Source organism: Berghia stephanieae, chromosome 6 (assembly GCF_034508935.2).
Source record: "Berghia stephanieae isolate SIO BIC M18660-M18661 chromosome 6, UCSD_Bste_1.3, whole genome shotgun sequence".
In the NCBI taxonomy this organism is placed as follows: Eukaryota; Metazoa; Mollusca; class Gastropoda; order Nudibranchia; family Aeolidiidae; genus Berghia; species Berghia stephanieae.
The window spans coordinates 64529709-64555519 of NC_088365.1; the positions used below are offsets into that span (position 1 = coordinate 64529709).

A 25811-nucleotide genomic window follows, 5' to 3' on the forward strand; every position below is an offset into this window, starting at 1 on the left:
TGTTTCTAGAGAAAGCACTTAATTGTCTGGTAGTTCCTTCAAATACTTGGGTACAAAAAGGTCGGTCGATTTGAAAGTCCTTCACATTATATCCAATGATTTGTACAATGCATGAATGATGAGATTAGTATCACTAATGTTAGTAAAAAAGACGGGGCGGTAGGAGATGCTATTTTCCTTACCAATCAGAGGTTTGACACCATTTGAGCTTTATACAGTACTCGCTGGATTGTAGCACGCTGTCTGAGAAGCCAAAAAGGGAGCGAGAATCCAGTTAGTAATATATTGTCATACTCTGGAAAAACCCATATTTTAAAATTTGGCCAGAAAACTCGTCCTTCAAATATCGATCGATTTAAATGAACCTCATCTTGGCAAAAACTCTCAAACCTGGGACTTTGCGAAGTCTCAAGTTTGAGAGTTTTTGTCAAGATGAGGGTCATTTAAATCGATCGATATTTGAAGGACAAGTTTTCTGGCCAAATCTTAAAATATGGGTTTTTCCAGAGTATGACAATATACATCCAAGGTCATGAATGAATTTTCAATTAATTGAATTTGATGTAAAAAATAAAATTAAAATTTAAACTTACTAATAAACACGAACGAACTTTGGTTATTTATTTTTTTAGTTTCTAAGATTATTCCAAAAGTATCTTCCATCCTCTATAAGTGTATGGGGCAATGGGGCTCAGCGATATGGTCTTTTTTAGTTTGTTTGTTGCTTTAGGTCTCTTCCAACACAATTGAGGTTATATGAGAGACCGCTGAAACAAAAAAACAAGCAATCTAACAAAAATAGTACAAATGTCAATCAAAATCATAACCTAAAGATATCATCATAAGCTAAATTATAAATAACCAAGAACAAACAGGCAGAGGATTTACAGGAAAAAAATATCCCCTGTCAAAAATACAATCACAAACCAAAGAAGCAGGATAGGCTAGTAAAGAGAAGAAGAAACGACATCACTATCGGATCGTACACCCATGCGAACATCATAGGTATATGATTCAAGGGTGATGCTCCCATCCAACCACCCGCGATATTTGTACCTGGAAGGTTCTGCTACTGTTCGACTACCAGGTGCACTACGTGGCCTTGAGCAAGTCACCTTGCACTAGCTTACTTTGCGGCGCTGCACTGCGGCTGACGCGTGGGTTATTCCAGTCTTCCATTGGAATAGACCCCAAAGACAAATTGAATAAAGGGAATTTGATTTATTTTATTTATATATACGTCTTTTAGTTCTTGTGCTGGATTGAAATTAACTGGTTTTTTGTCCTGATCTCAGCTGGGGTCATTTCCGCATTTTATCTGACCTGTGTACCCATCTTCCTTTTCTAAGGGGTAGATTCATAACCAACTGCATACTCTTTCTTTTCTTTTTTCTTTCTTTTTTTTTTTGGTTTGTTTGTTCCACGATATTATTTGTTAATGAGAATCAATTTTAAAGCTAAGAAACACGAAACACCAGATAAACATAACAACCATAAGAATTTGATTGGTAAGTAAATATGTGTAAAATTTAATAGCCAAATATGTAAAATTAAACACCATCTTATTTGCTGAAGTTCTGCCAGAAGAGGATATAATAATAACATGATAGAAAGACTTCATTGTCATGTTTTAGTTTGGGTTCAAGTCTACTCATGACGTGATACCAAAACCTTAAACGTTTACCATAAATGTGTACCAAGGTCTTCTATTCGTAACTTATTTCACAAAAGTGAAGATGTAGGAGTAGGAGGGAAAAATAGATGTGAACATTTTCTTACAGATGATGTTAAAATAATAATAATAATAATAATAATAATAATAATAATAATAATAATAATAAAGAAAGGAGATGGTATTCTAATAGAACAAGTTTTGCATAGGGCAATTTGTACAATATAAATAATCTTAAAAAAGAAATTAAATTTAGTGAAAATTATTTACAGGACAATGTATGACAACAAAGAATGATATACAAAAAAAGTAGATTAAAAGTTTCAATCTATCCAGTAGATTGTCTCTTCGATTTAATATTTTTATTATTATGCAACAATTAAGACGAAACAATTTGTTTCACACACACAAAAACAAGGGAAATAATTTTCTATTGCATTTTGAATTTATCACAACAAACAATCCACTGATATTGTCACCGTTAGGACAAAACATTGTGTAAAAAAATACTGTAGATGCTTTTTGAATATTTCAAACGAATACTTATTGAGTAGAAAAAGGTAAAAAAAAATAAAATAATAATAATAAAGGCAAAATAATAGAACAAGAATACAATCTGCTGCAATCTATAATTATAATCCAACCGTCATAGTTCCATGTAAAATGGATTGGATAAAGAAAGTGACTGACACACGAGTTCATTTCAAACACAACAAAAGCAGAGATTAATTCTCTTCTTTTTTGAGTCTAGTTATCAATTAGTTAACCAGTTAACTGCCGTACACTGGAAAAACACTATTTAAAAATGTGTCCAGAAAACCCGTTTCTTCGAATATCAATCGATTTAAATGACCCTCATCTTGGCAAAACCCCTCAAACCTGGGGCTTTGAGGAAGACTTCATGAGGTCCCAGGTTTGAAAGTTTTTGCCAAGATAAAGGCGATTAAATCAATCGATATGTGAAGGACGAGTTTTGTGGCCAAATTTTTAAAAACGAATTTTCCCCCGAGTATGCCATTTAACTGGTTTATGGTGAACTGGTAGATTGAAGGACAAGAATGCAAAACCACCCAAGGTTAAGTCATATATAAATTTTTAAAAATGTTAAATCATGAAATCTCCCTGTCCAGTCAACAGACAATGGATACTAACTTATAGTACCTGTCAGCCCTGAGTTTATGGGTGATTGAATCAACTTTAGACCCAGCAGGAAGTACTTTACGACAGACCAGCATCTTACCTGGAGGGAAGGAAGCAAGTGAGCAAAGGCTACTACATTTATTGCTCTTTATTCAATAGAAACCAGGACAAATTCTGGATCCATTGATCTCATGACCATAAAGGCAAATGAAAACTTAAGAGGGTGATTCAATAAAATATGAACACTTCTTTTATATTATGTCATTATATAATGGTGTGCGTAGAAGCTTATATTATAATGTCTACATCTTTATCGAAACCCCTTGTATTACCTTTTACTTTTACTCAGAACAACGATATTGAGTTGTAATAAATGAACGCCTGGAAGGTTGAGTGTGTGATAATAGCTGGTGACACACTGTATTTTACAAAACACATACATATAGGAATTTTTCTCAATGTCTTCTACATCTCGTATTCTTAAAGTCAAAACAAGAAAAAAGAAAAAACAAAAAACAACAAAACAAAAAACCCTAAGAAAACAAAAACAAACAAAAAACAACACAATAGATTTACAGTAGTAGTAACAAGTTTAACAACTAAATAAAATAACGATACAAATACAACAATCATACATCTCATATTTTGGCACTTAGAAGTTTTCACCTCCCACTCATAAGAATTTTGAAATAGCATTTCTATTTCCACAGGAAGATATTTTCATAAAGTGTATGTATGTATATATATATATATATATATATATATATATATATATATATATATATATATATATATATATATATATATATATATATATTATACATTTTAAATGGTAAAAAAGGCATAACAATAACATCAGCATTGTACATGGAATGTGTAAATTGAGAACAATTTTATATTTTCAATAAAATATGTAAACCTGAACCAGCAGGCATCAACAATAAATGTGGCCCATCTCTTCAAAACGGTATTATGTCGGGATAATTTAGATGTTGGGGAATGGGCTTATATATACAAAACATATGAAACCAAAGTAAAATTTGTGTCTTTAATTGAGGAGAATTAGTGTGTATCGATTCCTGAATTTGGAAAAAATAAAAGTTGTACTTCGAATGATTTCACCTATAAATTCATTTGTTGACATCTCATCTCGTTCATTCTGACATAACAATGGATTGTAGTGATGGGTCACATATCATAAATAGGAAGAATCTTTGTAAAGCTACAACTAATAAATATTACTGCCAGAGCCCTACTTCATTTTTCACAAACAAAATGTATTACATCAATTATAGTCCCTGTAATCGTCTTGCACCAGAAATCAACCGAAGTTTTAAAAATGTTTTGCTGAAAATGGCTGGATCAAATATAGTATTAAAACAGTTTTGTATCCTTTTCAAAATGGGCATGAAACAAAGCATCGTACCAAAATTAATATCGCTACATACAAAACTTGGAAAATTGTGAATAGTTTTGCTTATCTTTCTCATCAAAGATTCAAATTCATGGTCATATTACAATTGAAAATAACGAATTGTTTTACAATATGGTTTCAGAGTATTATGGAAATATGATTACAAGAATTATGCTCTCTAAAGTATGGACCAGCATAAACTAAAATATTGGCTGACAGTTTATTCATTGAATAAAAATATCCATATTTATTCATTTTATTTGAGGTTAAATAACATGTGTAGATTTAGATGCTCAAATTGTGCGTCAGTAAAAAGTTGCAAATCTTTATGAAATTAAAAAGATAAATAATAATGTAATTATGATATAAATTATTGACATGTGACTGTTTTTCCTATAGAAATAAAAAACCCATATGCACATTAAGTAAGCATTTCTTTATTTATCTATTTATTTTTATTTATTTATTTATCTATTTATTTATACATTCAGTCATTTATGTATTTATCTATCTACTGTTAATGTTAATATTCGGTCAAGGATATACTCTTTTTCTTTTAAAAGCCATACTTATGTAATCATTCGCTATAATAAAATGTTAAGACCTGGACTGAAGACCTTTGGAACAAAAGAAAAAAACTAAACTATTGATCTATCAGATAAACTGATAACCTCTACATCTGATTTATTCTGATCAGGAATTAACCCTTTTTAAAAAGATGGAACCCCAAAATACAATTTACAAAAGAAATCTTCATCAAATTACAATGCGTCTCATAAATAATAATACTGACTTGCATAGCGCTTTCTTGACCCAAAAAAAGTATGAAACTGCTTAAATTGATCAATATGGGTAAAAAGATATAAAAATATAAACCTACAACAAAACATGATTTAACCAGTGCTAACAATTTGCACTATGCTTCCTTAACTTTTCAATATTTTACATCGATTTCAACTTGGGGACGAATAATCTTGAGTTGAAATTTTGATTGGCATTTCATCGTAGTACATTATAGTGTCATTAGTTTTTGTAGGTTAAGTGGTGAACATTAAAAATTTTTGTTTTGATTATATTTACAGTCTAGTACATTTCAGTATTTCAGACAATCTCATTTTTAATTAGACTTGTACCTTCATGATTTCATCATTGATTCATACTGGTCAAGGTATTATGTCAAGGTAATTTAGATACAGAACAAGACTTTAGTGGTGCCCAAATTTTGTAAAAAGTGTGTATTCTTACATATTTTCGTTCATTGTATGCATTTTACTAAGGATTGTACGCATTATTAAATTTCTTTTATTTAAGCATTTATAATAATCATACATTTTTTAAAGTGTATTAAACTAATCTGTTTCTGCGCATGAAGTCTGCGTTGCTTTAAAATCACTTTTGGCCATTTTTAGATTATTTATTATATTCATCAAAAAAAAAAAATTGAATATGGAAAAAAACTAACCCGCAAATAATTCTAAAATGTTACAATCTTATTTGACAACAATGGCACCTTTCTGACTTCGATTTGTGAAATTGTTATTGCGTGTACACATGTAGTGATAGGTTCCTTTCTTGACAAACCGGAGCACTGCTCCTTCATAAGAAGCCGGTGCATCATCGAGTAGATTATTCATCTTATCTTTGGTTGAAACCAGATAATTTTTGTGTTCTCTTTCTGGGCAGCTCGTTTTACTGGCACATCTGTGAGAAGATACAAGATAACGTCATATTTCAAACAAATTATACACGTCATGGACAAAACTATATAGTGAACCATTAAAACAAAATAAAAAATTCCGTCAATTTTTTCATGGCTCCTACTATATTAAAATAATAATAAATAATAAATAAGTGAATAAATTCCCTTTATTCACCCCATAGGGGACATTTGTCTCTAGGGTCTATTCCATGGGAAGACTGGAATAACCCAGGCATCAGCCATAGTGCAGCTCCACAAATTAAGCTAAGGTGAGCTGACTTGCTCAAGGCCACACAGTGCAGCAGCAGGTAATTGAACTTGGTACCTTTCGGGTACGAAGCAAAAACTCAACTGAAGTCGAGATTATTTTTTTTCTAACAACCCTGTCCACCCACCAGTGATTTGGTAGCTGCGTCTGTTAGATGTGACAGAAAGTACTTTGCAAGAGACTGGCATCCTATCCAAAGGGTTGCAAGCAATTACTATTGTCCATTTCACGGTATAGAAAGAGTGATAAACTCCGACTCCATGGGTCTAAAGGCTCTGAAGGACTTTATTTTTGTTTTCTTTTATGACTTGCCTATAATAACCAGCTGATGCCATGTCTATGGCTAAATCCCTCAGGGCAATCGACTTCTTTCCGTGGTAGATCCAAGCCACTTCGACGGCGTCAAACAATTTGGTGTTCTCAAAGGGGCTGGGGAAATTGCCACTCCTGTCCGACAGTTCCACAAAGTTGCTCCTGTCAGTGCCTGTCGTGAAATGATGATGGAATTAATTAAATTTCAACCACAAGATTTATGCAGGTTTTTAGATCAACTTCATAAATTGATGCTAAACATTTATGAAAAATACTCACAACATTTGCCAGCCAAATTAAACACACCAACACACAAAACTGTCTGTCATCTTTAATGATTATAGTCTTGATTGACATAATTTAGTGAGTACTTACTACTAACAGACTATCTAAAAATAATATCAAATTAAGAAATTAAGGAGCAGGCACCATGCAAGATAAAGAACTGAACAAGTGTGTATGAAAGGTGCCAGATAAAGCAAGAAAGAAAAATGCAAGACCGTGTCAGGGTCCAAGTCTTACCAGCTTTTCCTTCTCCTGCTGACCCAGCCTGTCCGTCTCCAGCAGGGTTGCCATTGTTGTGGGTGTTGGAACCTGAGTGATGAATGGAAATTATGAATAAATGATAACAACAACAATAATGATAATAATAATAATAAAAATAATAATAATAATAATAATAATAATAATAATAATAATAATAATAATAATAATAATAATAATAATAATAATAATAATAATAATATTTTATTATTATTATTATTATTATTATTATTATTATTATTATTATTATTATTATTATTATTGTTATTATTATTTATTATTATTATTACTATTATTATTATTATTATTACTATTATTATTATTATTATTATTATTATTATTATTATTATTATTATTATTATTATTATTATTATTATTATTATTATTATCATTATAATGCACCAATGTCAAAATCAGTTTAAAAATGTGTATATGGAACTACAGATCTAATATCTTATAGCTACAGAGAAATTGGTGTAGGTGACTCTTGTACTTAATTGAAAAGACAAAACAGAATCAGAAACAAGAAAATAGACGTCATATAATAAGAGAGAAATAAAAAAAATAAAATAAAATGGTGCATCAAAAGGCAGCTCAGAAGACAGCTCGCATGGTCACAACCTTTAGCGTAACCGGCATTGTAATGAACTTGGGTTGGACAACACTCGAGGAAAGAATTAAAAGAGCTAAAGTAACAATATTTTATAAGATGCTTAAAGGTCTGGTAGAAGTCAAAAACTACACACTCCAACCAAGACCAACAATTTCAAGAACAAGGGGTCACGACCAACGATACCTAACACCAATTTCGAAATTACAAAGTCATGTTTAATCCTTTATGCCATCAACAATTCGACTTTGGAATAACCACACATTATTTGGATCATGTTATAAGAATACTACACCATACAACTATGTCATGTTAAATATTGCTTATGTAAAACTTGCGACAATACACCAAAGGTGGACTGCAAGTAAAGGAGGAAGAAAGAAGAAGAAGAAGAAGAAGAAGAAGAAGAAGAAGAAGAAGAAGAAGAAGAAGAAGAAGAAGAAGAAGAAGAAGAAGAAGAAGAAGAAGAAGAAGAAAAAAGATAAAAGGGAGGAAGATGGGAAGAAAAGAAAAATTGCTAAAATTCAAATTTTTAAAAATCGTCTACTCCAAGATCTACCTGTCCACTGGATGTGTACCAAATCGTCTTTCTTAATCTCCAGATTGTTCGGGGCAAAATCGTATTCAACTGCTGGATAGACTTGAACGATGTTGCCTCTCTTTCCACGGACGTTCAAGTTGTGGATGTGAGACTGCATCAGGTCATCGGGGCGATGCCGAAGAATAAAAACGTGGCTTCTGTCCTGAAACACTCGACCGTATTGGGCTGTGTTGATGGCCAGGCGTAACGGAGATTGCTTGGACATCACGTATACGTATGGGTTTTGGTGAATTGGTGATTTAACAGGGCTGAAATTTGAAACAATTGGTGACGTTGGTACAATAATGATTTAATACAAGTGAAATGAGTCAATTTGTAACCCAATACTTCAAACTGCAATGCATCAGATGCTTAAAACTAATTTTCAAGTAAAATTGATCAGTAATCTAAAATTTTAATTGGGGTTTTTTTTTCTTCTACTTTGAGAAACTATGTCTATTGTCTTCAATAAAACATCAACTTAAGCCAAGTTTTATACTTATGACTATAAATTAAATTTTCATCTTCTAAATCATCTCGACATAAAACCGTTTTGAGGTTGTATGTCTTATATAATTATAAAATTAACAGAAGTTGGAAAAGTTGAAACAGACAATAGCAATGGCTAACCCTTCAGTTTGGATGTTAGTCGATTGCAAAATTCTTTCCACCAAATCTCACAGAACCAGCTACTACCCAATCACTGTTGGATGGACAGGGAGGGATGGGGGGGCAGAAAAAAACCTCGACTTCACCCAGGATCAATCTTGGTCCCTTTGTGTATGAAGCAAGTGTTCTATCAACTGAGCTATTGGGTCTTCTGAAAATACTCTCAAACTAACCCAAAATATTGTCAATTCCAACAATGTTAAAGCAAGTCAATAATTGCATTGACTTATCAGATTGGCGGGGGTCCCGATAGGGTAGTTGGTAGAGCACTCGCTTCAAAAGCAAAGGGACCGAGATCGATCCCGAATGCAGTCGAGAGTTTTTTCTGTACCCCTTGTCCACCCAGCAGTGATTGGGTAGCTGGGTCTGTTAGATCTGGTGGAAAGTACTTTGCAATAGACTGAATGAAGCCAGTTGGTCTGTCCGTGTAAAGTTAAAGTAGTTATAAATAGGCTTACAATTGTTCATTTTGCTTGGAGTCTGTGTGGTAAGGATCATAATCATCTGTAGATATGTTGTATCTGGAAAAGGAAAGAAGAAATGTTCAATTACGACCGTGAAGGCGTTATTCATGAACAACTTCAAAAATAAAAATAAAATTTATCTTTGAAAAAAAAACAGAAGCCTTGTTGGACTCATAGAGTAGAAGCTGGTTCAAACAGTACACACAACAAACTGCTGCACAACACAGCTAGGACATGTGATGGCAGCTACTCATTCATTGAAATGGCCGTCGTTCCATTCAGGCAGAGAAAACTCATTCCACAAATCAGTCAAAAAAGAAATGAATAAATAAAAATGAACATTTATATACTGCATTTCCATAAATTAACCATACTCAATGCATTCACAATATTTAATTTATTCCTCAAGCATATGGAACCATATTTCCAATTGATACAGTATCAGTCCCCTGTTAGGCATCCTTTTTGTGATAACAGGCTTACAATATCCATCACAGCCAGTAGCCAGGTAATCATTCCCACCTAAGTCGAGTGGGGTAATGTGTGTAAAGTGCCTTATTTAAAACTAATAAATAGAGGTGCCTAAATGATTCAATAAAATGGAGATAAAGATAAAGGGAGTAAATCTGACTCATGAATGAACAACACAAAACAAACGACGTTTCAACCCTTGGCCTTTATCAAGTAAACACAGAATGTATTCTGTGTTTACTTGATAAAGGCCAAGGGCCGAAACGTCGTTTGTTTTGTGTTGTTCATACATGAGTCAGATTTACTTCCTTTATCTTTATCTCTGTCTTATTTAAGAACACAATGTCGAGAAAAGAATTTTCCATGCTTACAGCCACCCATCTGACCACCTCATTGTTTGACTTTTGTGACAAGAGGATGCTATGTATGACTGAGCCACTGAGCCACACATAAGTTTTCCCATTACATGAAAACTAATAGCAAACGATACTTCACCATGCTCAACCACAACGACAAATTCCATCCGTCATACCCACAAATCAACACATACAAGAACAATGTAGGAATGGAATAGCCCTCCACTTGAAATAGTAGATATTGAAAGATCCTGTACGCATCGTTCAAATGTATTTTTTACATAAACATGAACTTCAGATTGGAAGGTCCAGGTCTGGTTCTGAGCAGTGCAACGTTTAGTCCTCAGAAAAGTCCCTTTACTCACATTTTTTCACCGTACTCAGGTGTAAAATGATTAACTGACCGTTAACAGCTTTGTTTCTGTAAAAAAGAAATGGAATATTGCCTAACAGGCACCATGCCTGTCCTACATGTTAAGCATTGCTGTTGACTTGGGACCACTTGAAAAGCACTTTGAGCATGTTTAGTGGATATTGCGGTATATAAATGCTGAGGCTTTTAAAATTTTTTTTTTAAATATGAACATCAGAATAAAACAATGAAACGTGGAATTGTAATTGGAATAGTTCATTTGATTTGTTGCAAGATTAGCAGAGATGGGCATACAATACCTTTTTTATTGCATGAAATTGAAACTTGAATCAATCTATCTTTTGAAAACAAATCAACTGAAAGATAAAGTTCTCTATCAATATTACTACTATTTATATCTTAAAATTGGTTTCTGTTAACTCTCTCCTGACCAACTATATTCAAGATTTTTACTGAATATCATGCAGACCAAACACACAAAATGAAATTCTTAACTCAAATTCAAAAGCAATAAGTACATTTTATACATAATATTTTGAGCAAAACAATATTTGCAAAAACAACATTAAGTTCTTGTAAACATAAAGATTTTTCTTCAAATTTTGTGATTTGTAAAACAAGTCTGAATAGGGCAAATGCTGTTTGTATCGTAATGGTGTGACGATTTTCCCACCACAGTTGGTAAGGAGAGGGTTAAACGACTGGGAAATAATCATAAAACTAAGTGTAAATGCGTAAATGAATGACTCACCTCATTCTGTAGACACATCTCTTGTCTTTGTTTGATGGGAAATGAGGCAAAGTCCACGTATAGGACAATGGAACGCCATCTCTGCCATTTCCTAAATGGTTCGATCTAATCAAAGAAATTTACAAAAGTTGTTTGTATTACTCTCAGATTTGCAGATTTTGTACACAAAACATTAATGACAATAAAAAAGGATAAGAGATGACAGAGTTTTTACACTCAGATAACTTTACATACGTGACACATCATTACTATTTAAGCCATGTGCCATACAAAATTAAAATAAAAAATCTAAAAAATAAACGATGACATCCAAATTATGAAAGTTGAGTTAACCTAAATTGCTTTTATTTGGGAAAATTAATATGAAAAACTGTGAAGGACAACTGGCATGGTGAATCAGAGGAAATGCTCTCTATAAATTGTCATATTAATTTATTTATTTATTCATAATGGCAAGGTGGGGGGGGGGTGTGTCACGTGGTAAGAGGTAAAGATATTGAACTGTGACCCAGAAGGTCCTGGGTTTGAGTCCTGCTCTAAGCAGCTTATAGTTGAGTCCTTGGAAAAGGATCTGTTCTCACATTCTCTCATGGTACTAAGGTGTAAAATGAATACCAGCGTTGTGTATAATGGAAAAGAAAATTGTAATATCGCCAAACAGGCATCGTGTTTCATCCTACATGTCAAATGTTGCTATTGGCTTGGGTCCCCTTGTAAAGCCCTTTGAGCTCAAGTTTATGTTTACTGTGGTGAAAAAAAAATCAATGACGATAATAATATAGAAATATAAGGGTATAATAAGAAACAGAAGAAAAAAAACACTTGATTACCTGGACCAGGGGGCTTCAATACAATCGGGTTTATCTAACAAAACCAGACACTCAGGCTTGTTATCATCTGTGCTGTCATAGGGAACAGCCCACTTGTACACCAAGCCGGCTGTCTTGGTCCTCTCACAGCTGTTCTTGTTAGTTTTGTCTGATGACAAAAAAAGAAAGTAATGATTAAGACGAATGCAACAGACTGGTTCAAGACAGGGAACAATGGTGACCCATTTCCAGTTAATCTTTTATGAAATGACACAGGCAGTTGATAAGCAAGTGATTAAAAATAATAATACTGCCTATACGCATAGCCACATGCTTTTTGTCTCATTGTCTCAGTTGACTCAGGAATGGATATTTTTTAATGGCGCATATGAGATGACATGTCCTGTTTGAAATGAAAATTCAGTTCAATGCAGCATGCTGGGACATAGTATTGGTGCTATGTGTGTAAGTAAAATACTCACAGCATCTGCCAGCCGAATATAATGGACTAACACACAGAATTACGTGTAAGTCTGAATCAAAGAATTTTTGTGAGAACTAATCATTGTTTGTTTGTTTTTGTTTTTAAGGGTTTTACGGCGCTTGCAACACATTAAGGTCATATCAGCGCCAGTAAAAAGGAAGAAAATGGGATAGTAAAAAGTTCTAAAATTACAATTAAAGCACAAAAGAAAAGGTGAGACAAAGGGGAATTGGTTCAAATAGGAAACGGATGTAGATTCCAAGAGCACACTATCAAAGTACTTAGTTTGAGATCACCTAAAAGTCTCATCCAGACACAAGCACAGGTCCCAACCAAGAGGAATACACTCAAATGTTTACAAATCAAATAATATAATATGTAAACTAAGCATAATACAATGCATAATAGAGAGATGATTTACAAGGAAAAAAATATCATCTCCCAAAATTCTAACTATACATTCGACTGTTTCCCTCCTAGCCAAGGAACTCCGGCCAGGGTCCGGACAAAACTAAGTAATATCATTCCAAGACAACGACAGGAAACAATTGGAAAACGGGTATAGGGGGATAGAAGACAAAGCATGTACCTCCCCGCCCACTATGGGAGGTCAGGATCCCTACCCAGAACTAATCATTAAAATGTCTCTCTAAAAACAACACCACAGACATGAGTGACGTCAATTTCGCTCCATCTATAGTGCTGTGAAGTTTACAAAGCATGATTGAGAAAGAAGAGAAATTAATACAAATACACAAATCTATTTATCAATATCTTTTTTTTAAAACTGATATGATATTATAATGATTATTACAATAAGGCTTGATTTGGCTGAGCTAGTCAGTTTAAACTCCATCTTACCTGAATCTTTCTCCAGATAGTTGTAAAATTCAACCCATTTTCCACCCTCCTTTTCACAATCCACCTTGTTGTTGTATCGGGACCAACCCTCAGACTCGACGCATTCCCCGTAGGACTGACGGTTAAAGCTTTTGTCTTGATAGTGACTGTGCGTAAAAATAATCATGATGTAAATGGTCAGACGACTTGAAAAAAAAAAGATAGGAAGGAAAGTCAAATTCTGAAACACAGATAAATTATATCATGGCTTCTAAAAAGAACAAAATATGTAACAAAAAAATATTTTGGGCTCAAACCTAGGTGCATTTATTTCTAGGTCTGATAACCCCATTCCTTTTGGGTTCCTTATTGTAATGGAAGTCTCAAAGAATGATACAAAATATTGTCCATTACAACAATTTTAAACTAGGCCCATAAGCGGGTACAGTTGTCAGACCTGCATATATGTACATGTCGGCTCAAACTTTCTTTAAAAACATTTACAATAAATATATGTATATATATACATGGAGTAAAACATGACTCATACAGCTGTTTGACTGCTTTGTGTGAATATCTTCAATCTGGCCAATTTCATGTCTTTACTGGAGGACAACCAACAGTATTCCAGAATAAAGTGGGTTGTGCTCTAATAAAGACCATGAGATAGAAGATATGCACACAAAGCTTTCAAACATCTGTATGTGAGTTCTGTTTTATTCCTTTATATGCTCTAAATGAATAAACTTATCGAGCACTGTTCATTCTACAGGACATCTATCAATACTAATAGAAATATATACATAGATATAGTCAACGTTCATGAGAACCAATATTTACAATAAATCTTATTTCATGAAATGTTTTCTCTTCTATATGACGAATAATGTGCATTAATAAATATCTATAATTGATATCGTCAAATTCAAAATATCAGCCCAATGTACAACTTTTTATAAAGAAATAATATCAATGAAGAAATTCATTTGTATACCTGCACATAGATGCATTCTCAGCAAGTACAGCAATATCCTTCCATGGGGTGGGATGCCAGTAAGGGAAATAATCCCTCTCTTCAGGACACTCATATCCATAACGGTTGCCTGTTGGGTTTTGGCGTGTGTAGATGGCGCTGCTGTAGCCCATCTTATTATTAGCCAATTTTTGATCTGCTGTGAATAGGCCTGTTTGGAGTAAGATGAAAATGAAATTTCAGAGATATAACTACGCATAGAGAGTCCAGGAACTCATCTGGTATAAAGATGGGAACATGAGCACAGTGCATTTCCACAGATTAATGAGATCCATAACATGGCAAGTACCGTCTAATAACTCACATCTTGAGGGACTTCATCACTGTGTTATTAACCAGAGTGGGAGATTTGGTGAAGACACCAGGAAGAGTTGAGTGAAGGTAAAGGGGGCGGTGTGGAGGGGGGGGGGGGTGATGCAGCAGTGAAAAGTTAAAGTAATAATAAGCTGCTATGATCTGTCGACTGTAAAAAGTAATAAAGAAAAATGAATATAACTACCTCATAAAAGAACAAAATACCAATCGCAAAACGTTTCAGACTCAAAACCCTTCTTCAACCAGTAACAAAAAACATTGAAAACATTAATACATTACTAAAAAAAAAACAGATCGATGGGGTGGAATTAAATAGTTGAAAACTAATTGCCTTGTACAAAACCGAAAACGGATCAACTTACCGAGGTTTCTTCCCCTTAGGTAACATTTGTTGTACCAGTCCCAAGATTCGTGGAGTCCTCGATTTTCCTTCACGTTGTTGGACTTTCGTTTCTTATCATTGACATTGTTTTTCCTCGCTTCTGTGTAGTCTTGAGTTTTGGTTTCTACACCATTCCGGAGAATATCGTCTTCATCTGTTAAGAATGTTTTAAAATTTTCAGTTAAATAGAGTAAATGAAAGGTCAAAATCTACACAAAAGCACTGAAAAAAAAATGAAATATACAAATGGCTGTAATAAGTAATGATGATGTAATGAGGAAAAATTCGCTAGTCAAGCATCCTATCCAAAGGGTTGCAAGCAGTTGCTATTGTCTATTTCATGCCATATAAACCTCATAGGCCTCTGAAGGACTACTCTACTGATGCATACTATACTTTAACGAGGGACAACATACCTCTCAGGCTACTTTGAATATTGACAGACAATACCATTGTTGTGTTACCATTGTCCTATTGGTTGCTACCCTATAAGATGGATACCAGTCTCTTGATTAATACAGTCAGCCAGATCTAATGGAGCACGCTACCCGATCACTGTTGGGGAGAATTCTGGTTGGTTTTAATAGTATAAATAAATGTGCTGAAAGTGTCGTGTCAATTGGATCCTGAGTTTCTCACTGACCGCGTGACTTTTTATTCGATTGGTACTAAGCTTGGAAGCCATATTTTTGTCAGTCGGTTGTGCAACCGCTCGCTGTCTTCTCTCTCCTGGCCAGGCGGGTGTGTGGTGTCAATTGAATCCTGAGTTTGGCCCTGACCCCGTGACTTTTTATTCTCTGTTTTCATTTGGCACCTCTCCATACCTTAATTTACTCAGCATTATAAATAAATGTGAGAAATTTGGGTGATCAGAAACAAAACTGAAAAATGAATCGAGGAAACAAACCTGGTTTGTTGTCTCCCGTAATGTCCTGGCACATGTACTGCAACACCAAGTCACAATTCTGTTTCTGAGGACTGCTGTTCTCGTTACCCCCACAGCCATGCTGGTTTGTCCACTCAATGGTCAACTTGCTTTTACCTTTGTCACCTGAAAGTGTCTTCCAGGGACCGCTTTGGAAATATTTCTGTAGCAGAGAGAGAGTTGAAAAAAATTAAAAAAATTATGTGATTAAAATTTGTAAAGCACACTGTCATAGTAAAGAGCATGCTAAGTGGACTATGTGATGTAACAGTTATTCCCCAGAAGGCCATATCATATTACATTTCTATTGCATAGAATACAAACGCCTATTGACTCATAGGATTGTTAACTGAGGAACTGAATAAAACTTGCATGAATATAATTTTTAAGAGATTCTATTCCTCGTCACCAATTTGAAGAAACAAAAACATCCGCAAAAAACAAAACAAACCCAAACAAACCCTACAAAAAAAAAAACCCAAACAAACAAAAAAACAAAAAAAAACACAAACACAAACGTGTAAGAAAGAAAATTTTAAAAATCGATTTCTCCAAAGATCAGCAAACTATCCAAAAACCTCCAGACAGAAAAACAAAATATAAAAATGAAAAAAAAACAACAAATAAATAAAAACAAAATTCCTTTTATTCATCCCATAGGAGAAATTTGTCTTTAGAGTCTATTCCAAGGGAAGACAGGAATAACCCAGGCGTCAGCCACAATGCAGTGCCACAAACTGAGCTAGTGTGAAGTGACTTGCTCAAGGCCACACAGCGCAGCTGATATTCAAACTCGGTACCTTTCAGGTTCAAAGCAATGACCATTCCGCTGAGTCATGCTGCCCCTAAAGAGGTAGTAAAATCAGTCATGATGAACATTTACTTGAAAGAAACTATAAATTGGATTCGATAGTCTGATGTCACATCCGCCCAGCAACGAGCAGCTTGGTTCTAAACAAATAAAATCAATACTTCATGCTGACTAGAACTTTTTTACATGTCATGTGATCATAGTGTGTAAATGTCAAAATATAATAAGATTTATAATGTTTTTATCCTCTGAATACACTTTTATGTTCGTTGGAGAAGTATTTCATAAGGGTGTCCACCATTGTTCCGATAGTTTAGAACCAGTTACTAAGTTACTATGCGTCATTATGAGGGAAGTGACGTCACGACAGTTGAAGCCAATTGTAACGAAAATGAATAAAACAGCTTCAGAGCAGAAAAAAACAATAATCAAAAATTCAAAAAAACAAATAGGAATGTACTCAACTCAAAACTCTTCTTCAGCCAACAACAAAAAGAATTTGAAAATGATAAAACGTCACACCAAATTTATATAGATGAGAGACAAGGCCGTTTTTACATCTAGTCAGAAAAAAAGATGGTTTTGTTCTTCAGATGTGTTTCATCATTTTGTATTTAACTCATTTGAACCACATACTGTCTAGTTCTTCAGAGCCGTGGGGGGGGGGGCATGAAGCTTGAGATTATTTCAGTTTCTACAGCGTTAAACAGAAAGCAGCAATTACTTGCCACCCTTTGGATAAGACGCAAGCCTATCACAAAGTACTTTCCATCAGATTTAGCACATCCAGCTAAGTAATCACTGCTGAATGGACTGAGAGGTCAGGCAGAAACAATCTGGACTGCACCCAAGATCAACACAAATCTCTTTGCTTGTGAGGAGAGGGCTCTAACAGCTGAGCTATCAAGTTCCCCAAAACACTTCCCTTACAAGTTCCCACTACACCCTGATAAAATATAAAATAATGTCTGTATTCAAGAATTCCCATACTCACCATATTATACTGCTTGTCTGCATCATCATCACTTGCTTCATCATCTTTATCTCCTACATTGTAACCCCCACGATTATTATTCTGAAAGTTAAAGTGAAGGCAATGACAACAAAAATGAAGAAAAAAAAAAAAATGACTAAAGCCATGCACTGTTGACGCAACATCTCAATTCATGTGGCTCAAATACTAAAATCTGAATTTCAGGTATAGGGTGTGAATTTTTAGTTTACTCAATATGCTCGGTGGAGAAAAAGGAATGTTTAATTCTCACAATACTAAGTTTCAAATTTGTAATGTTAACCATTCCAACAGCTATGTGGTCTTGTGGTATGACACTCGCTTTCAGATTGGAAGGTCCTGGGTTTGAACCTTGCTCAGCGCATAGTTAAGTCCTTGGAAAAGGCTCTTTACTCACATTCTCTCACCGTACTCAGGTGTAAAATGAGTAGCTGGCCGTTAACATAGTTGTCTTTGTCCGAAAAAAAATGTTATATCGCCTAATAGACGTCATGTCCTGTCCTACATGTTAAGTGTTGCTGTTGGCCAGGAACCCCTTGCAAAGCGCTTTGAGCATGTTTAGTGGATATTGCGCTATATAAAAGCTCAAGTTTAAGTTTAACCATTCCCACTTGAAATTCAGTTTCATAATCTTGTTCCGCCTGACACATTAAACGACACATTACATTATAGAAAGAACAAAGTTCATGTCACTCGGCTCTTTGTTATTATTTTTAGACAGCCTGTCGATGATTATTTATCACTAAATTATATCAATCAGATTATAAGGTTGCGCACAATTTTGTGTGTTGGTAAGTTAAATGTGGCTGGTGGATGTTGTGAGTATTTTACCTGAATGCATAGCATTCATTGAGCCATTGGATCACCTCTATCAAATTAAGTTCCCTGATTATGATGGATGTCTTTGTCACATTATGGCAATGGAAACAAAAAAAAAATAAAAAAAACAACTTTCGAATTTAAAAAAATAAATAATAATAATAAATAAGCTTTGGCATATATCATCTACAGATGTGATTAAAAATGAGTTTCTTGTTTTTATCTCCTTACCTTCTCCTCCTAGTTCTACTTTAGTCTACTCCTCTTTCTCCTCCTGCTCCTCATATTCTTCTTCTTCTTCTTCTTCTTCTTCTTCTTCTTCTTCTTCTTCTTCTTCTTCTTCTTCTTCTTCTTCTTCTTCTTATTATTATTATTATTATTATTATTATTATTATTATTATTATTATTATTATTACTATTATTATTCTTATTTCTGTTATTATCATTAATTTTATTCTCGGTCTTCTTCTTCTTCTTCTTCTTCTTCTCCTGCTCCTCCTCCTCCCTCCTCCTCCTTCCTCCTCCTCCTCCCAATCTTCCTTTATATTTATAATTAACAAATTCAAAACATTATTACTATTTTACCTGGCTGTCAAACATTCTGTTCGCATTCTTTCTTGTAGCACTTTTCTCATTCAACCGATTATTGCTGCCCCTGGGTACGTGAAGATACAGGTCAGCTTGGACTATGGTGGCCAGAAAACACACAAACAACATACGTGTCACACCTCCTCTCAACGCCATTGTTTTCTTTTCCTTTTTACGCTGGGGAAGAATACGAAATATTTTTTTAAAAGAGTGTAATGCTATTGTGGTCAGAAAAACCAATTATAAAGACCAGGAACACATTGATGCATTTTTTTCAAAGGTCTAAACTACCTGAAATATCATTACTTTATCACCACACTACTTTTTTAAAATTCTAAATGATTTTGCTGTTGCTTTTGGCATTGTTGCTGCTAAAACTACTACTTCAGCTTCCACCACCACTACTACTACTACTACTACTACTACTACTACTACTACTACTACTACTACTACTACTACTACTACTGTTGCTGCTGCTGCTGCTGCTATTTTAAAAGGTGTGCATGATACCCTGTTGGACAAGACAGATAGAAAGATTAACGCAAAAACTTGCAAAATAAATAAATAAATAGATTAAATGAATAAACGTATAAATTAATCAGCCTTTGTTGAGGAACGCCGATTATTTATTTATTCATTTATCCATTTATATGTATTAATTCTTTCGTTATTATTGTATAATAATAATAATAATAATAATAATAATAATAATAATAATAATAATAATAATAATAATAATAATAATAATAATAATAATAATAATAATAATTGTTATCATTATTATTATTATTATTATTATTATTATTATTATTAGTAGTAGTAGTAGTAGTAGTAGTAGTAGTAGTAGTAGTAGTAGTAGTAGTAGTAGTAGTAGTACCATTGTAAAAAAATATAATCATTAAGCATAAGCTTTATATCTTACAACAGTGCCTGCTCCTGAACTTTGTTATATTCACATTTATTTAAGTAAAATTAGAAGATTTTTAATCAAGTTAGATATCAAATAACACACGCCCCGCATCCAACAGCCTCCTCTTTGAGCGTCATACACAAGAAAAACAATTATAAATCAGTTGAAAAAAATCGATGCTTAAACTAATACAAACGAATAAAAAGAGAAACATTGAACTGTTGCCCCAAATTCACCCTAGCCCTAGTTATTTAAATTTAATATAAGATAAAAAGGAAGGAAATTGACGTTCTAATTCCATTCTCTGAGTTCGCCCACAAATATCTTAAAGGCAACATTTACCTCAGAACAAGTTAAATAAAGCTTTGAAAATCCCTGACTGAAGGCAATCTATGGCTAAAGATAAAAAATATAGGCTTCAGACAATATTCATATTTATATATAACTCGTCCAAGCAGGAACAAAATCTAATCGAGCTAGCTATCTAATTATAATAATAATAAACAGTATTTAAAATTTAAACCAATATTCATTCCATACTTGGGTATCAGTAAGTAAAACAATTATCCAAGAGATCACCGAATCATAATTTTATATTAATCCTTTTCCGTCCTTTCTTAAGTAATAAACACTTGACAAGGCTCGACACTCGACACGCTTTGTCAGATGTGTGTCAAAATTGAAAACACACCCACTTTGGCTCAGAGTGGTGCTTGTCTATCAGCCGTCGGGTCACGAACTTCATTCATTCATGACGTCATTGGGGAATCCCCTTTATTTAGCGTAGTTAAAATTTAGATCTATTATTTTCATGAGCCAATTTAATACCAGCAATAATCAAAACTGATAATTGTAAATTTCCACACAAAAACGTTACTTTAAAACTTTATGACGCAGAAAATATTAATTTACAGGCGATATACCAAGCCGATTAATTTGTCAGCATAGGATCCTGTGAATGACGCACCCACTTACAACACTACTACACACAGTAGGAAGTAACCAGCGATGCGAAGTAAACACAGAGTCCTGACCCGAGGTCATGGAAGGCGGAGCAAGAGTGTCATCTGAGTTTTCGTGATTATTTCGCCTTATATGGATAGAGACGATAGATAAAGGATTTCATTTATTCATCAATCATATCTGTTTGTATAAATATAAAATATCTCATTGAGAAAACCTGAAGTGAAAATTATTCTGACATAAAATAACTTGACAAACGACGTCGACATTTTGTTTATTATCGTTTCCACTGAAGTGACACAATGAGAAACATTCGCCCCAAAGAACTTTCGGTTATATGTGTATTACTTAATTTATTTATTGTTTTCATCGCTGGAGATGTTTATTTACACAATCCCAGGTAGGAAAATACATTTCTTTCAAATGTTATTTAATTTGTAAGTACTAAAAACCATACCAGACTACCGCTACCGTTGTGCTTGTTATTTGCGAATTGATAAATCGGGAGGCCTTCCGAAAGCTCCTACATCCCCTCAGTAATCTTGTTTTTTATAATGTTCTAGTAGGGGGTTTTGGAGGGGGGAAACTTTTTTTTTATAAAAAAAAAGTCTCCCCCCCCCCCTCCCAAACCCCCTACTAGAACAAGAATACTGGGGATGTAGGAGCTTTCGGAAGACCTCCCGATAAATCTACACATTTTGTATACCTAACAATCATGGCCACAACCAAACTAGGTACATAATTATAAATTTTAAGGCAGTGCTATTCTACCATATTATTTGAACCTACCTTCTGATCGTTTCAAAATATATGTTTTATTACAACCTGAAAAAATAGTATATGATTTATTATTCATTGCCATGCAAACCTGAGAGAAAGAATATTATTTTATTGTTATTCCTAAATTAAATGTTATCATTCCCCTACCAACCTACTTTCCTCTGTCCGGAATCAACCATTACACCATCCATGTTTTCAGTACATATGTCGTACCTAAAAATCATTATAGGAGGGAAATTATTCTTAAGGGTCTACCAGCATCTCTAGAAAAGATCGAGATAACCCAGCTGTTAGCCGCAGCGCAGTGCCGCAAAGTAAGCATAGAGGTTCCGTTTCTCCCTTTGGAATTGCATTGCCTTATCAACTCGGCAGTCTTGTACCCCTGGCCTCGAATTTGACTACCAACAAAAAAAATATTTATTATGATAAGCATTCTAACAAATCGTAGTGGTCTTTGATTAATGTTACCTTCTATAAATTTTCAAAAAGTAAATCTTTTTGTCTTCTTTATTCCCCAGGGGCAGCAACAACCGCCTAGATGAAAAAGGGAGAGCAAGAACGAATCCAAACAAGTAAGTTAACATGATATAACCCCCCCTCTCTCTCTCTCTCTCTCTCTCTCTCTCTCTCTCTCTCTCTCTCTCTCTCTCTTTCTCTCTCTCTCTCTGTGTGTGTGTGTGTGTGTGTGTGTGTGTGTGTGTGTGTCCCTCCTTCTGTCTCTCCGAACACTGAGAGATTACTTTATTTCCACCATTCGTCCTCCTCCTGCTCCTCTCCTCCTTCTCCTCCTCCTCCTCCTTCTCCCCCTCCTCCTCCTCTTCCTTCTCCTCTTCATCCACTACCACAACTACCATCACAACGACAAGAACCACCACCACCACTATCATCATCATCATCATCATCATCATCATCATCATCATCATCATCATCATCGTCATCTATATTTCTATCACAATAACCCTAAATACCGTCATAAAAGTAAAAACCAGACCACATATTTTATTATATAACCAACGAACCTGAAGCTCAACACTGACTTCTAAACTTTAACTTATAAAATTCAAATCAAAACGAAAGCCTTCATTGTAGAGAGCATAGTTCTATTTCTCAAATGTTTAAAAACTTTGATTTGTTAAATCTTGGTGATTTTTCCTTTCAACTTTTTTTTTTCTTCCATCAAGCCCGACTTGCACTTATTTGTAGTTCTGATAAACTAATTCATTATGGGCTCATTGTTGTAATGGAAATCTCAAAAGAATTACGAAAAAAACATTGCCCATTACAACAATGTTAAATTAGGCCCATACTTGGGTTCGGGTGTCAGATGCGCATATTATATGTACACGTTGATCAAGCCCTGAACGACACAATACCAGCTTGACGTGGTTGGTGATAAATTAAATTATAAACATTTTTTTTAAAATTAAAAAATAACCACACAAGACGGAAAGTGCGTCAAAAGTTTTGACGTCATTCCAATCGTGTGTGTGTGTGTGTGTGTGTGTGTGTGTGTGTGTATGTGTGTGTGTATTATGTGTGGTGTGTATTCTGTTGATAACCTGCGGCGTCAAATCCATACATCATATCAGAATCTATGATGGACACTTCCTTGTCGATGTCCTCAATTGACCACAATTTGACCACCCTCTGACCCTGTCATAAAATGATGTTATTAAGTTAAAGATTAAGTTCAAAGAATTATTTTGCTTTTTAAAAAAAACGAGGTCGCGTTTTGTAATAGCGTCAAGCAATTTTGAGCAGGATCAGTGATCGACAATGATAGTGTAAAGTCTGGTCCCTGCGCTATGTCTTGGGTAAGGCATAATAAGCATGCCACCACTCTAGACTCAGGTGAAAATGTGCTTTTGCAAAAAGAGTACCCAACAGGCGAGTCATCCTACTGTAGTATAATTTAATTGGAAATTATTATTTCTACATGGCTTTTTTTATTTTTTTTTTGGTCGAAATACATAACGCAATAGGGAACAAAAGTGTGGTGTTTAAAAGACTGGTTCCAATCTCATTGGAAGTGTAAAACCCTCTTCGGGAGGATTGAATACATACCTTGGGTAATTTATCTTCTGGTTTCAGATTGATGGCATCTTATTTTTTTGTTTAAATATATGCTTGTCATCAGTAAAGATCATCTATCCTTGCTCTTTTTTAGGTCCCGTAATCCTAAGAATCTGCCTATAGAAGGAACGAAATTGACATCACTCAGCTATTTGTTATTGTTTATTAGCCAGCCATGATTTTGATTAGTTCTCACTAAATCTTATCACTAAGACTATAAATGTTCAAGGTTACATATTACTATAGTTTTGTGTGTTGATACGTTACATATGGCTGGCGGGTGTTGCGAGTATTTTAGCTACCCACACAGCATCAATATAGAACGGACAAGTTAAAAACCATATTGATATGATAATAAGCCTATATTATGGTAACAAAATACATAAAATATTATCTCAAGCGTATTTGGCTATACAGAAAAGTTCAGGTTTTTAACCGCTTTCTGAATGTATGTGGATTGTCGTTATTTATTTTTGTTATGCCTGGAATAATACAATCTACTCACTTACCACTCGTTAGCTTATACCATTTTAAAAACTTGATTGCTCTTATGTAAATAAGAAATTCGGATACAGGAGTGAACACTTTTCTTTAAGTGGTCCACACTTCATCACCCTCTTACTTACGAGATATATTTTACATAAATATTATGAAAGAGACGAAGAAATAAAGAAAAAATAATTATAAGTAAAGCAAGGTTATGATTGTTATGAAAACAACACGAACTCAAGTCTCCAGTTATCTGTTATTAGCCCGTGGCCTTTGTGAACTTATAACCTGGCCGTAGCTTTCGTTAAGTTGTAGAAAGAACGAAATTAACGTCACTTTTAAAGGCAACTATTTTGGTGATTAGTTCTCACTAAATTCTATCAATCTGACAATAACCGTTTAAGGTTACATATAGTTTTGTGTGTTGGTACGTTGTATCCGGCTGGCGGATGTTGTGAGTTTTTTCACTAAACGCTCAGCACCAATAGCCTGACACTAGAACTCGCAATTTTACGTCATTATTTGGTTAGCGCACGCACCGCCCAATGAATAGTCGTTAGTAGTTCTCACCACTCTATGTGGTTTTGTGGTATCTATGTGGTCTCTATGTGACACTCGCTATCGGATCGGAAATGTCCTGGGTTCGATCCTTGCTCGGCGCATAGTTGAGTCCTTGGAAAAGGTTCTTTACTCACATTCTTTCACCGTAGTCATGTGTAAAATGAATACCTGGCCTTTAACAGCATTGTGTCTGTCGGGGAAAAAAAATTGCAATATCGCCTAACAGGCGTCATGTTTCGTCTTACATGTTAAGTGTTGCTGTTGGCCAGGGACCCCTTGTAAAGCGCCTTGAGCACGTTTAGTGGATATTGCGCTATATAAAAGCTCAAGTTTTTTTGTTTGTTTGTTTTTGTTTTGTTTTTTCTGTTTTTTGTTTGTTTGTTTTTTTTTTTATTTTTTATTTTTTATTTTTTTTCTATAATACCATTTTGAGGCGATGGATCGAGTTCACACCATGGCGAGTTCTGTTATCAAGCATTGACGAAAGAGTGAAAATAGAGAATAGAGAGGCTTCGGATGGGAGCAACTAACTCAGACAATGGTCTGTATTGTTCCCATCCGAAGCCTCTCCATTTTCACTCTTTCGTTAGTATTTTCACGATCCCAGCCTTCAGGCAGCCCCTACCGCTCTCTCTCTATGTTATCAAGTATTCTTTCTCACCAAGTCAACACTTACACGTGTTATGAAATAAGTC

At 34.4% G+C, this 25811-nt stretch overlaps 2 protein-coding genes across 6 annotated transcripts in view; one reads left to right on the forward strand and one right to left on the reverse strand.

The window, feature by feature from the left end:
• Nucleotides 1-1500: 1500 nt before the first annotated feature.
• Nucleotides 1501-21284, reverse strand: LOC144975447 (protein DD3-3-like). 5 transcript variants are annotated; one of them, XM_078919517.1, is made up of 14 exons: nucleotides 20791-20925; nucleotides 19338-19517; nucleotides 17916-17996; nucleotides 16093-16273; nucleotides 15166-15339; nucleotides 14450-14639; nucleotides 13477-13622; nucleotides 12153-12300; nucleotides 11323-11427; nucleotides 9366-9428; nucleotides 8218-8507; nucleotides 7028-7099; nucleotides 6506-6677; nucleotides 1501-5927 (listed from the first exon to the last, which is right to left on the reverse strand). In XM_078919517.1, the coding sequence occupies exons 2-14, from the start codon at nucleotides 19494-19496 to the stop codon at nucleotides 5717-5719; spliced, it is 1992 nt and encodes a 663-aa protein (XP_078775643.1). In that variant the 5' UTR covers nucleotides 19497-19517; nucleotides 20791-20925; the 3' UTR covers nucleotides 1501-5716. The 5 variants fall into 5 exon arrangements, with proteins under 5 accessions (XP_078775643.1, XP_078775644.1, XP_078775646.1 ...); XM_078919518.1 differs by lacking the exon at nucleotides 20791-20925 and adding an exon at nucleotides 21163-21284 and having other exon boundaries at nucleotides 5285-5927; XM_078919520.1 differs by lacking the exon at nucleotides 20791-20925 and adding an exon at nucleotides 21174-21218 and having other exon boundaries at nucleotides 5285-5927.
• LOC144975446 (protein DD3-3-like) overlaps nucleotides 20954-25811 on the forward strand; it is a 33346-nt gene continuing 28488 nt past the window's right edge. The window contains exons 1-2 of the mRNA XM_078919516.1: nucleotides 20954-21613; nucleotides 22512-22565. Of these exons, the coding sequence (XP_078775642.1) occupies nucleotides 21516-21613; nucleotides 22512-22565 (152 nt within the window). The 5' untranslated portion in view covers nucleotides 20954-21515. The remainder of the gene's footprint in view (nucleotides 21614-22511; nucleotides 22566-25811) is intronic.